This window comes from Heteronotia binoei, chromosome 19 (genome assembly GCF_032191835.1).
Source record: "Heteronotia binoei isolate CCM8104 ecotype False Entrance Well chromosome 19, APGP_CSIRO_Hbin_v1, whole genome shotgun sequence".
NCBI classification, from domain to species: Eukaryota; Metazoa; Chordata; class Lepidosauria; order Squamata; family Gekkonidae; genus Heteronotia; species Heteronotia binoei.
In genome coordinates, this window is record NC_083241.1 from 12927568 (window position 1) to 12940820 (window position 13253).

Sequence of the window (13253 nt, forward strand, 5' to 3'; positions counted from 1 at the left end):
AAACTGTTCTAGGGATTGCTCTGTTTGTTTCTGTACAAACCCACCCAGTGTAAGTCTGATACGGCCAGCCCAGGACCTCCGCAAGCACCTTGAGGGACTTTAAATAGAGAAGAGCAGCATGTTGGGGAAGACAGGCCAACTGAGCCACTGCCTCGCGGAGAGAGAGACCGGTCTGTCGCCATGCTGTCTTTGTTAAACAACGAGATGAGTTTTGCGGATTTGAAAACCATTTAAAATCCTTTAGGTTCTCTTTTCCTTACACACCAACTGCTGAAGGATATCTAAATTTCCTTGTGTAAAATTTGGAAGTGCGTACGTCTCGATTTTTTTTTTTTAAAAAAAACCAAAACCCTATGACTTCAGCTGCTGCTCAGTTCGAAACCCTTTGAAATGGAGAACTTCGTGAAACGTAATTCTGCAGTTAATTGCTAGCTTTTACCTGTGACTTCTAGGGAAACTGTATCCTCAACATCTTTCACAAGGGTGGGAAAATATTCCTAAAACTTAACATGAAATTAAAGCCTTCAGTCATTCCTGGCTGTGAATTCCACAATGTATTCCATTCATCTGCTTCCCTTGGTTTTTGGTGGATTATCCTGTACTTTTACTAATCTAATGTTAAGGAGGCTTTTTTCGCCCATGGAGTCTGCCGTAGCCTCTTCATACAGTACCAGCCTTCCCTTCTTAGTTAACTGATATTCAAAGGCCAGTCTTAACATTATTTATGGGGGGGTGGACCCTTTTATGTATGTTGGAGATGGATCAGACGCCTTCAGAGAAGTGACATACCCACTCCTCTTGGGCAAGAAATGTAGAAGGCTAAGTTTTCAAAGTGTTGTGCAGTATCTTAGGTGAGTGACTGTTGCTCAAAGCAGCCTCCCTTGCTATCGTATTGCCAGCGCATTTTCAAAGCATGCATGTTTGTCTCGAGAGCATAACTGGGCTTTTTGTTCAAGGAGTTTCTTTGATATTGCCGTATGTTCTGTGTGTTTATCCTCTAACAATCCCTTATTCAGACCCCCAAAGTGCCCTGTTTTGTACCGTGAGGAGGTGAATTTTGGCCGTCGTTTGGACATGGCGGTACAGTACGAAAGTAAAATACCAAAGACGGCTGCTTTTTAATGTTTACGTGTAGGCTGAGTTGATTGCAAATCAGTGAAGGAGGTTTGTCTAATGAAAACCTCATAAATGCATTTCTTACATGTTAAGACACTGATACCTTTATTGTGTATTTTGAGAGGGGTATATGTGTGTGTGTAAATTAAACAAACAGCTGGGAATGAAAGGAGAGGATCTTGACCTTGTCGTACTCCAGCCAGGCAAACCGGGTGTAACAAAGACAGGGTTGAGGTACATAGCTCAATATTTGGCATGAGAGGTTTATCACAATCCTGGATTTCAAAGAAGCTTTACCAGTTGTTAAAAAGTTTCCTATCGTTGGTCACCGCACCCTTCCAAAGTGTTGTTCGGAGTCACGTTTTTCTTTAAAATGTGTTGCTACAGAATGTGGGATCCTCTACCTGCTTAATGCCTCATTGTTTAAAGCTCAAAATCTTTCAAAATGTTCCAGTGCAGTGGGCCAGAGTCAGCAGGTGTACAATAGCATTTGATAATCAAACAGGATGTTTTTGCGTTTTCTCCGGTTTCTGCAACCCTCCTATCATATAAAGCAAGTAATGCATTTTGTGTTTTAACAATTTATTAATAACAAATGGTTACAATATTTAATTGTCTTTTTCTATACTAACCCATATGATATTTCCGCACCCCCCCTCCAATATTTGACTTCCCCGAAGTTATAAATTTAAGTTCAATTATAAAGGTACCACTAATCTATCAAAGTTCAATACTTTTCTTTTCTCATTAATACTAAAAAATTGTCCAATGCAAGTAATGCATTTTGATAGTGCTGAGTCCATTCAGAACATTTAATTGCAATATTTGCATCAACACATGGAGCTTTGGGATGCTGAATGTCTAAACATTCCCCCACACTTCTCCCTTCCCCCCCATTAGCTGATGTGTAATTTCAAAATGCACTTGTTTCCTAATTGACGGTATGTTTATCAGCTCTAGGAAAAATGTGTCTTTTCCAATCCGGATTATAAAACTATTTCATATATGTCGACAGTGGGTATCGTTTATAATTTGTAGAGTGCTGCTTATGCACGTTTCGGGATGACATGTCTTTTAAAATTCTGTTCAGATCCCTGTGTTCTTTTTAGATAAGCCTTATCAATATAGTGGTGTCCTTCCAGATCATTTGGCTCTCCCACAAATGTTGTCAGTGAATTCATTCGCATATTTACTTATGATTATGAGTACGCCCATACAATCATGATGCCGTTAAACTAATCTTTTGAAAATACATGTATGTATTTATTTTATTATAGCCCACTTTTCTCGCTGAACCTCAAGGCAGATTGTAGGGTATAAAACGATGCAATCAGATAATATAATAGCATGTGATATCTAACAAAAGGTGCCAAAGGACCAGGATTACAAAAATTAGAGGCAGTGCAATATATGTGTATGTATGTTGTGATGTGTCAAACAGAATGGAATTACAGAATTGCAGCACTGTGTAGTAAATTCCACATTATACATGCAATTAACAGCTAATACATACCAAAAATAGCTATATTTTCTCAGAGGCCAGTAACCAAAGTGGGGTATTTTTTGAAGGGGGGCAGAGAAGGTTACTTTGGAGTTGTGCCTACTCTAGAAGAAGCCAGAAGAGTTTTGCTTTACTGTATGTATTTAAAAGTAGATCAGGTTATTTCACTGACTTTGTATATTCGTGTTGTGATTTCTTAAAAAGTTTTTTCACCTTAAGGCTAGGAAGGGAACTCCAATGTAGCATGTTGCTATCCTAAATATTTTTATTTATTTCTTTGGTGCTTAAAGAGGTCTAGGCACTACACAAAAATAAAAGCAATTCCATCTCACAAGCTTACCTTTTGAAAGGCAAGAAATATGAGAGGAAGAGAAAGAGGAGTTCAGACACTTGGAATGATTACTGCACTCTGTGGATTCTTAAAGTCACAAAGCTCTTTTTCTTCTTCACTAGATATGTTGATTCTTCATGGGCCAATCTGAAAATGTTTTAAATGATGGGAAGCTGTCTTCCTAGTCTGCATCACAGCAACAAAAGTCAACAGATGCGAAGCATCTCCTTGTGAGACTCAAGCCTGTCAGGCTATGATACGCTTTTAAAATGGAAGGGGGGGGGATTTTAAATGCTAGCTTTGTCCCATCTGAGGTAACCAGCCTGGGGCAGAGAGCATTTTCTTGTATAGACCTCTGTTGTGTCACTAGCCACAAGAATCTGAGATGCTTGTAGGAAGCATATTTTCCCCCGACAAGTTAGGCAATTGCACGTTACTGTGTTTGTACCGAGGCCGCTTTTATGTAGCTGAAATTACTTTGCTGAGCCGTTGCATCAAGAAACGTAGAAGGGAGAAAATATCAGTATATAAAGTACATAATTGCTCTGGGTTTGGCAGAGTGTACATTCCCATCTGTCCATAATAGCTCAGCTTACCTTCTGGTAATGATGTTTTTTTTCTGGTATTTACCGCAGTCAGACCTCCAAATCTTGTACCCCTTGCCTAATCTGCAAGTCACGTAACACTGCTTGGAAGGATCCTGTAGTAGGATTGTAATTAATTTGTTAAGGTATTTGTGTCCCACATAAAGCCTGAATGATCTGTGATTGCCACCAGAGTCTTTTCATATTTTAACTGCTGATATTTTTTTAACTGTCTTTGTTACTGATATTTTAGATGATGGCTATAATGTGCTTTCTTGCTGTTCAGTGAAAACATGCTGGGTTTTTTTTTTTTAAATCTTAATACATGTGTTTAAAGATCATACATTCCTAGAAATCAGCTTGTATTTTCTGGAATATGGCCAGGCCTGGTTAACTAAGCATGAGAAATTAGCGATTAGATAGGATCCTCTAACCAGGAGCTTTACAAATGTGTGTCTTACTAAGTTCCTGGGGTTCCTGTTACTGCCGTTCATACCTGCAAACAGAAAAAATGTTGGATGACAGAAAGCTGAGTGTTGCTTGGGATATTTTAAACATGATTACTATGAGCATATTCCTTTCAAAGCACAATGTTTGAACTAGCTTTAAAGGGCTGTAAGAGTTTGTTGTTGTAATTCTTTCTTATTGAACCTGCGGGGAGGGGGTCCCTTTCTCAGAAGCGCTTCAGCTTAATAGTAAAGTAAACTACACCATCCATTTCTGTGTTCTGGAACAACTCACCTCTGTCATTCTCGATGAAAGTGTTTGCAGGTTGACGGCTGACCCATACACATTTGTCCCTGTTAAAGTCAGCTTAACGTGGGAATTGGCTACTCATTTGTTTACTTTGGACCCAGTATGCTCAGAGAAAGCAGTCCTCCCATTGATTTCAAGAAAAAATAAATAAATGTCTACCCTTTAGTGGGCACCACGACCATATTCAAGTGATTAGGAAACCAGTGGGTTTAATTCAACCAGTTTTCTGCCAGTGAAAAAGGGAGGAGCCTGTTTGACTGCCAGAAAGCCGGTGGTGTGGGTCATGGAGAAAAGCCATATGGGGTGGAGGTGTAGTACAGAGGGGAATAAGGTGGGCTTATATGAAAAAGCTGGCTGGGCCCAACCCAATGTGTTCTCCAATATATCATCTGTCTGGTATTCTTCAGAAGTTGTAACCTCAAGCAAGTGCGTTGGCTCCACCGATTGCCCACCTCACTATAAGGCAGCTTCAGTGGTTAATCATCTCTGTGCCACTGGCATTCAGATTCCATTATTACTAAGATGTGACAGATGGGATGAATTTTTCTACGGCAATATCAGTTCTATGTAAGAAACTGTATTTATATGTTCATATTTAGTCACTTTAAAGAGACCCCGTGGCGCAGAGTGGTCAGCTGCAGTACTATAGTCCAAGCTCTGCTCACGACCTGGGTTCGATCCCAGCGGAAGCTGGGTTCAGGTAGCCGGCTCATGATTGACTCAGCCTTCTATCCTTCCGAGGTTGGTAAAATGAGTACCCACCTTGCTGGGGGAAAGTGTAGATGACTGGGGAAGGCAATGGCAAACCACCCCATAAAAAGTGTGCCATGAGAACATTGTGAAAGCAACGTCACCCTAGAGTCGGAAACGATTGGTACTTGCACGGGGGATTACCTTTACCTTTTACCTTTATTTAGTCACTTGCAGCCTCTTCTCCAGTGTGCAAACACAGCAAATTGTGTTCCTGTCACTTGTGACAGTGTGCTGCTCCAGTTCCTTTATGGAACTAATGACTAATCAGGGAATTTAGTATATTTGCTGCCAAAGCAAGGAATTGAAAAATGGCAGGAAGTTTTACAGGTAGCAGGGAAGATAAAAAGAGTGGAATGATGGGTAGAAATCAGTTCAGTTAGTCTTTCTAACCACCATGAACACTCTGTTAATATGAACATCTTTTTTTAAAAAAAACCAACCACCCAATACCATATCAGTTCTGCTTTTTTCAGTCTCCTTTTGATTCTTTCAATTTTCCAGACTTTCAGTCTTTGGAATCCAAGTTCCATATTTATAAAGTAAAAAATGTGTGGCGTATCCTTCTGGTTCATGCCCGCACAGTAACCCCTGATTTTTTAAATTTCATTTTAGGCTTTCATTTCATAGAATCATAGAGTTGGAAGGGACCTCCAGGGTCATCTACTCCAACCCCCTGCACACTGCAGGAAATTCACAAATACCTCTCCCCGCATACCCCAGTTGACACCTTTGTGTGTCTGTGCATGCGCGTGTGCATTTAATTTACTGGATTTGATTCTCTGAACTTGTGTCAAGTTTTGGAGCAGACAACAAAGAGTTAATAAAATTAGTTTGGCTGCTGAAATATTTCTGGGGCCAAGGTGCTGTTTTTTGAGACCTCTTGGTTCAGCTAATCTTTTTTTTTAATCTGAACCTGAAGATCTCCCCAAATTGAGCAAAGAATCCACACTTATTATGTCTTAATCATCATCAGGCAAAGCTTGATTCGTTGTCTCCGTTTTTTTTTCTCTTGCCTCGCTATTGCCAAATTACTAATAGCATTTTTCAATTTGTCAAGTGAAAGTTCAGTGGTGTTGGTCTATAATCCTTCTTTCCCTTCCTTTTTTTCATTCAAAGGCAATCAAGAATGAGTAAGTGCTCTGGACACCAATGTGGCAACTGGTGCTTAACACTGCAAATGCCCATTGTTAACACATTCCCAGGAAATGCTCTTCGGCTTATCAGGGGGAAATGTCAAGGCTGCTGATAATCAACTCCTCAGGAAACGAAGTACGACTTGACTCCCCCCACCCAGCCTCTGGAGTTCCATTCTTTGCAGAATGCTCAGTGATTCTTGTTGAATCCTTAAAACAGAGAGACTGTATAATATGTGTGGTTGTTCACTAGTTTGCGTTCAAAAAGCAGGTATATTTTTTGTAGATTCACAAAAACTATCCGTTTGTGTGAATGCAAACTTGACCCAAATTCTGTACATCCTCTTGCAATGAATGTGCGGTTGCACTGTGACTAGACTACTGTAATGGACTCTATATAGGTTTCCCCTCCAAATCATCTGGGGTAGGATCAATGAGATGGACATATGAACATATATGAACATATGAAGCTGCCTTCTACTGAATCAGACCCCTGGTCCATCAAAGTCAATATTGTCTTCTCAGACTGGCAGCAGCTCTCCAGGGTCTCAAGCTGAGGATTTTCCCACCTATTTGCCTGGACCCTTTTTTTGGAGATGCCAGGGATTGAACCTGGGACTTTCTGCTTCCCAAGCAGATGCTCTACCACTGAGCCACCGTTCCTCCCCGATACATGGAGCATGTATTACACCCATTTTGCAGGAACTCTGTTGGCTGCCCATCTGTTACCAAGCTTAGCTCAAGATATGAGCTTTCACATGTAAAGCCCTTCATGGCCTTGGATGCTCATATGTGCAAGACTGCCACAGGAGGTAGTGGCAGCTACAAGCATAGCCAGCTTCAAGAGGGGATTGGATAAACATATGGAGCAGAGGTCCATCAGTGGATATTAGCCACAGTACATTGTTGGAGCTCACTCTCTGGGACAAGTGATGCTCTGTATTCTTGGTGCTTGGGGTGGGGGGGCACAGTGGGAGGTCTTCTAGTGTCCTGGCCCCACTGATGGACCTCCTAATGACACCTGGGTTTTTTGGCCAGTGTGTGACAGAGTGTTGGACTGGATTGGCCATTGGCCTGATCCAACATGACTTCTTTTATGTTCTTATGCCCTACCATGATGACTTCACCAATCTGAGCAGGGCCTTTTGTGGGTGCCACCTTAAGACTGAGTTGTACCCTCTAATTAGAGCACAAAATCTGGCTGCTTTAAGGGCTGTTTTGTTACAACAGTCTCAAGGAGAGAGAAATATAAAATTGATTGGTTATCTCCACCTTGAAAAGGCTCTGGTAGCAAAGGTGGGAAAGGTTTCCTTCCATCTGTGATACACCTGTGGTTGGACCTGGGCCAAAACGGGTTTGATTAGCAAAACAGGAGGAGTTGAAGGGCTCAGCCCTCTCTCCCCTCCTCACATAGCCTCGTTTGGATTGGGGCCATGTATACTTGCTGTTTGCTCTCTACCCCAGAGAGGTCTAGGGGTATCAATGCAGAGGCAAGCCATGGCAGACCTCCTCTGTTTATCTCTTGTGTAGAAATCGCGAGGGTTCCATAAGTCAGCTTAAAAAAGAAACATTACAAGGTGGTCAGAAGTATAATTTAATGCATTCGCTCGTGGTGTTGTGTCTAAAAGGGATAGGAGTGTAATATAGTATGGGTATCACTGAACTTTTTACTGCAGTTCAAGATCTTCTATCTCTTTGGTATGCTTGTCAGGCTGCATGGTTTTGTCGTTTTCCTTGCATTATTTTCCAAGTCTTTAGTCCTAGTTTCGTGGCATTGTTTTTGTTTATTAGAAATCTTTGCTGTTTGTTTAAAATTGCTTTTATGAGGTTTTATAATTGTCTTGGCGTCTCAGTGGGAAAGGTGGGCTATAAATGAAGTTAATTATAATAACAATAATATTGGTGTTAACTTGTAATCTTAACGGCACATCCCAACAAGGGCTGTATCCTGCAAACCTTCTGCTTATCTGTATCAGTTGATTTTAAAGCCATAAATTGAGATATTAATCTTTTGTCTCCTCTTTTTTTCCTCCCTCTTTAGGGCAACCCAGGAACTTGCAAGATCTATGCCGAATTAAAATTCGCCAGTGTATAGGCCTTCAAAATCTCAAACTACTTGATGAACTACCGATTGCCAAGGTCATGAAAGACTACTTAAAACACAAATTTGATGATATCTGACTCTTTGCAAAACAAAAAACAAAACAAAACAAGAAGTGGACACTAAGCAAGATGAGTTTATATTCCAGATACTTTTCAAAGGCTGGTTGCCTTGCACAACGTATATCCTATGCAATTTCTGATTTTTTGTTTTTCCCGAGAAGTCAGAAGGCAGGTATACAATTCCTTGATAGGGGAGGGGAGTGTTTATACCAAATGCTAGGAGGTCTTAATTTTTTTTTTTTTTTTAAATTCCCGGTCCAAGTTTACAAGACCCACGGTTTCTATACAATCTTAGAAGTGTAGGGCATGAGGTTTGGTTTGGTTTTAAGCATCACTTTTGAAAGTTTTTTTTTAATTATTATTTGCGGGTTTTGAAATGAAGAAAACAAACACACTCTTGTCCAAAAGAAACTTTCTCTTCATTCAGTCGTACCCTCCCTCCCCCCCCTTCCCGCCCACGTAGCATGTGTAATAATACTGTGTGATGGCTGAGCGAATGCAAAAGAAAGTAAAGATAAGAAACTGTAAGAGGAGCGATCCCATCAACGCTGCTGCTACACAAGCTCCATTTCAACGGGAGCTTCTGTGGGAAGTCAGCTCTGAGCCCCCTGAAACAAAGAAACTGCAAAAGATGGTGTTGTCTGGTGAGTTCAGTCTACTAGCTACGCTCCTGTACAAGTCACCTTTATGAGCATCTCTTGCCTGTGCCCCAGAAGGGAACCCTCCTGATTGGATTGGGATTCCGTATTGCCCGTGCAGAGCCTTCCGCAGAATCATGATGCCCCCCCCCCCAAGACTGTGTAACTTGCACTAAATTCTCTCAATGCCCGAAACGTGGTGACTTTTGGAAATGCTGCCACCTTCAGCCTTTTTTTTTTTTTTTTTTAGCACCGGTTGGCACGCTAACATAATTATTGTAGTTTGAATGTCCGTATGTCTGACTGTTCCTTTTCGACGCCTGTACATGGGCTGCTGTTTGTAATTAAGTTTTATGCTGCTCAGATGCCTCGACGGTCTCGCTGTAACTTTTTTTTTTTCCTATAAAAGCATTAAGGGAAAACAAATTTAATTTCAAAGCACTTGCATCCTGGTTTTCATATACAGCCTCACGTGCAATCGTGTTTTTTTTTATTATTATATATTTTTGCCATCACACGTGATTTTTTTATTTTTTTACACATTCCTATCTTGGCCTCAACATGATGTTTAGTTACTCTTGCAATTGCCACTTTGTTTTTTTTTCAAGCTCACTCTTTTTTTTTTAGTGTCCCCGGTTCCCCAAATTTCAAAGCCATCTAAATTTGAACTGTTGTGGTTAACTTCTGAGCTTTGTTGTTTTTTACAAACCTAATTTCTTTTCTCCTCGAGACCAGTATCTACAGTTCGGTTTTACTTTGTTAAAGGGGCATTGCGCGTTTCTTCTCTCACATTTTCTACTGCTTTTCTGTTGAGCAGGTCTTTCAGCAGACCTCTCTTTCTCTCCACGTCCTCATAAGAACCACAAGAGAACGGCTCACGGTTCAAAACACTGCAAATTGCATATTTTTCCTGTAGGCAGATATGTGTGGATTTGAACTCTTCGCAGTTCATGCCCACAGATATTTTAAGGCACAGGTTGACCAGCCATACCCCCAAAAAACAATAGCATCCATATAAACTACTTCTTGTCTCTCCGAGAGCTCTGTTTGCAACCTCGCTCTTATCTTCCCCACTCGGAAGAAAGTCATCACCAAAGCACAGGTGGAATCTCGCAAAAACCGTAGCTCATGTGTTTTCACTTTAAATGGGCACATGGTTACAATTACAACACTGGCTGTTATGGGGATCCTGGGACTTGATAGAACCATTCTTTGGCAGTTGAAAGCATCACAGAAATACCGTATCTGTTGCCCAGATTGGAGGCATTTGACCTCTTATGTTATCAGTGGCGTTATCGAGATGGACCATGATTTGACACGAGCTATGCTTGGGGAGGAATGTCATCTTTGTCGCTTGAGTATTAACTTATTTCCCCCTTTTTCAAGCACCTTTTTTTACCCCCTTCATGAAGGAGGAGGAGCAGCAGGGTCAGGATAGATTCTGCTTGTTGATGAGTAATTTTTTTGTCAGCATCAGTCAACCCCCTGGCTGCCAACGGCTTACAAGGAATCGTAGCACCAAGGATGATCTTGCTCTATTGTGCCTCTTGAGTCTCGTCAGCCAGCAAGAGTGGGAAGCTGGGAGAATAACAGAGCAGGCTAGTCGAAGACTGTAGGTAGCCAGACGCTGAGTAATAACAACTTTTAATTAAGGACAACCAGCTCGTAACAAAGTTAAGGGGCAGACCTTTTGAGTTCCCAAGAACTTTTCCTCTGGATGTTCACTACAAAACGCAAAAAGGAAGGACAGTGGGTCAGGAGAAGATGAAGAAGAGAAAAAGATGTTTCTGCCCAGGTGTAGTGTTCTAACCTTGATCTGACTAAGTCTTTAACACCTCCTGATCTCAATTTCAGACTTTGGGCTTTTCCATCCTGGCCCGAATCACCTCTTCCTATTTCTTTACATTCATGTATGTGTTGCATATGCAGCATCTAGCCTGAAGCAGACTTCTGGAGAACCCCGGTCATTGCTGTGTGACAGTTTGATCCAAACAGAAACGTGTTACGGGCTTAGTGGCGTCTTTTTTTTCCGCTCCTCATTAAAGCTACGGTCTACTTGAGCAGTGGCCAGAGAAAAGTAGAATTATTCAGAAAATAGGAGTTGAAAGGCCGCCTCGTCTTCTAGAATAAATATACTTCCCGTTCATTTTCGGATCTTGCGATGGGGAGCTCTGCCAAGCAAGTCTTATTTCATTTCCAGGGTTATGTTGAATGCAAAGGTTTTGCAAGACTTCTTCATGATGGGGCCCCAGTTCCATAGCGAAGAGCTGCACCCCGCCTTAAATCTTCAGAGAGCCCTCCGATGGCCAATCTTTCCTGGGTTTAGGTTCTTCAGAGTCGAAAGCTCCAGTCCAGGAGGGGTGGGTGGGAATGTTAGTCTTACTTAAGTGCGGTGACTTGGCAGTAAGGCTGCAGGTCCAGTCCTAGTTTGGCTGACTACAGAAGTCAGCCCTTTCGTCGCCTGCGGTGATGCATTTTTAACAGCCTAGTTGTGTCTGCTGGTTCAGGGCTTCATTGTAAGGTGCGTTTTATCCTGTCTCGCTGCTGCAACTTCAGACAAAGGAAAAGTTATGAAATGTCTTGCTGGTTACAGAAGTGCTATTTAATGAAATGTATAATTCCATTATTTATTTGTTCCGAGGTTTGTTTGGGTCCCCCCCCCTCCCTTATTTTAATGTCCGAGACGCTTAAATGAAGTACATCTTAGGCCATATGTTGAGATTTTTTTGACTCCCTTCAACCCACGTTGTGATCCTCCCCTACTGTAAAGCTGTATCTGCGGATTTCAGGCAATGGGTCATGTCTGTGTCAAGGTCCCCTTTTGCAGAAAGTTAAGCACTTGATTTATTAAATAACTGGCCAGAGTTTTGCTCTCTTTTTATAATGTCCGGGGGATGCCATAGCTTCCATACCGTGTCAAATTGGTGCTGAAAGACAGGAGTGTGTAGCATGTGCAATCCACATGGTTCCCCATCAGGTTGGGGGTTATATTGAATCCACGCATGGTAGATGTGCACCTATGTGAACAAATAACTTCTTTATTGGATTGGGGGAAAAAAATCAGAAGGAAATGATGTTGCTGTATTTTAATTTTACAGTTAGGAAATGGTTGGGAATTTTCCATTAAAATGTGGGTTTGATTTTTTTTTCTTTTTTAAAGATAAAGTACTGTGTCCCAGTCCTGCTACCGCAGCTTGAATATTTGTTAGCTTTTAATTTTAGCTTTTTTAAAAAAATAAATAAATTGGCAAATGCACCAAAGAAACAGACAAGATTATGATGGTTCGCAAACCACAAACCTCATTCTTTAAAAAAAAAAAAAAAAACAGAGTTTTGTAAATATTTCTGTTTTATAAATGTACAGCAGAGTAAGTGTTTTGGTTTGTTTGGGGTTTTTTTTAGGTTATTTAATGACCATATTTCTAATCTATTTACAATATTAGAAATCACATTTGTTAGTTCCAAAGGCTTCCATCGGGGGGGTTCTTGTTGTTGTTACTATTATTACTGTTACTTGCTGAATTAATTTCTCATACTAGGAGCAACTCCATACCCTCCTTGGGGGCAACATGAAGACAGAACATTGGTGTCCGGATAGTTGTTCAGACATATCAAGGGAAGGTCAGATTTCCTTCAGACAGTTGCTTGCAAATTGAAGGACAGCTATGAAAACATGTCCCCTCCCCACTTACCTTTGTCAGCATTAGCAATGGCTTTTTGGGAGCTTCTGTGTTAGTGCTAACCAGGGTCTTCTCTTAACTAGAGCCTGCAAGCTAGCTTCATATTCTGGCTGAGAAGTAGGCTTTGGGTTAGCGTTCATTGGTGGCAGTGCTAAATCTTGGTCACACGGCTGATGGGCAGGGAGGATTAATGTGAATAAGGAGAAACAGGACTCTTTTTGTAGCAGGAACTCCTTTGCACATTAGGCCACACCCCTCTGGTGTATAGCCAATCCTCCAAGAGCTTACAGGTCTCTTCTTACAGAGTCTCCTGTAAGCTCTTGGAGGATTGACTACATCTGGAGGGATGGCCTAATATGTAAAGGAGTTCCTGCTACAAAAACAGCCCTGAGGGGAAGGTTGAGTTTTGCCTTGCAAGCCATGGTTGCAACCAGGTTTTGTCTGCGTCAGGCCCAAGTAGATTTTCAGCACAAGGCCCAAGTCTGCCTGAAGAGTCTCCTCCAGAAGCCCCCATTGAAGTGAACTTTTGGTTCCTGCACAGTGTAGGCCCCCCACTCACTTTCAGCAGGGCTTGAGCTGCCTGTCATGGTTTTGTGAA

General features: G+C 41.4%; 1 protein-coding gene across 1 annotated transcript in view; it reads left to right on the forward strand.

The window, feature by feature from the left end:
* ASB7 (ankyrin repeat and SOCS box containing 7) overlaps positions 1–12347 on the forward strand; it is a 44802-nt gene extending 32455 nt beyond the window's left edge. Inside the window, exon 6 of the mRNA XM_060259811.1 lies at positions 8216–12347. Within this exon, the coding sequence (XP_060115794.1) occupies positions 8216–8355 (140 nt within the window). The 3' untranslated portion in view covers positions 8356–12347. The remainder of the gene's footprint in view (positions 1–8215) is intronic.
* Positions 12348–13253: the final 906 nt, after the last annotated feature.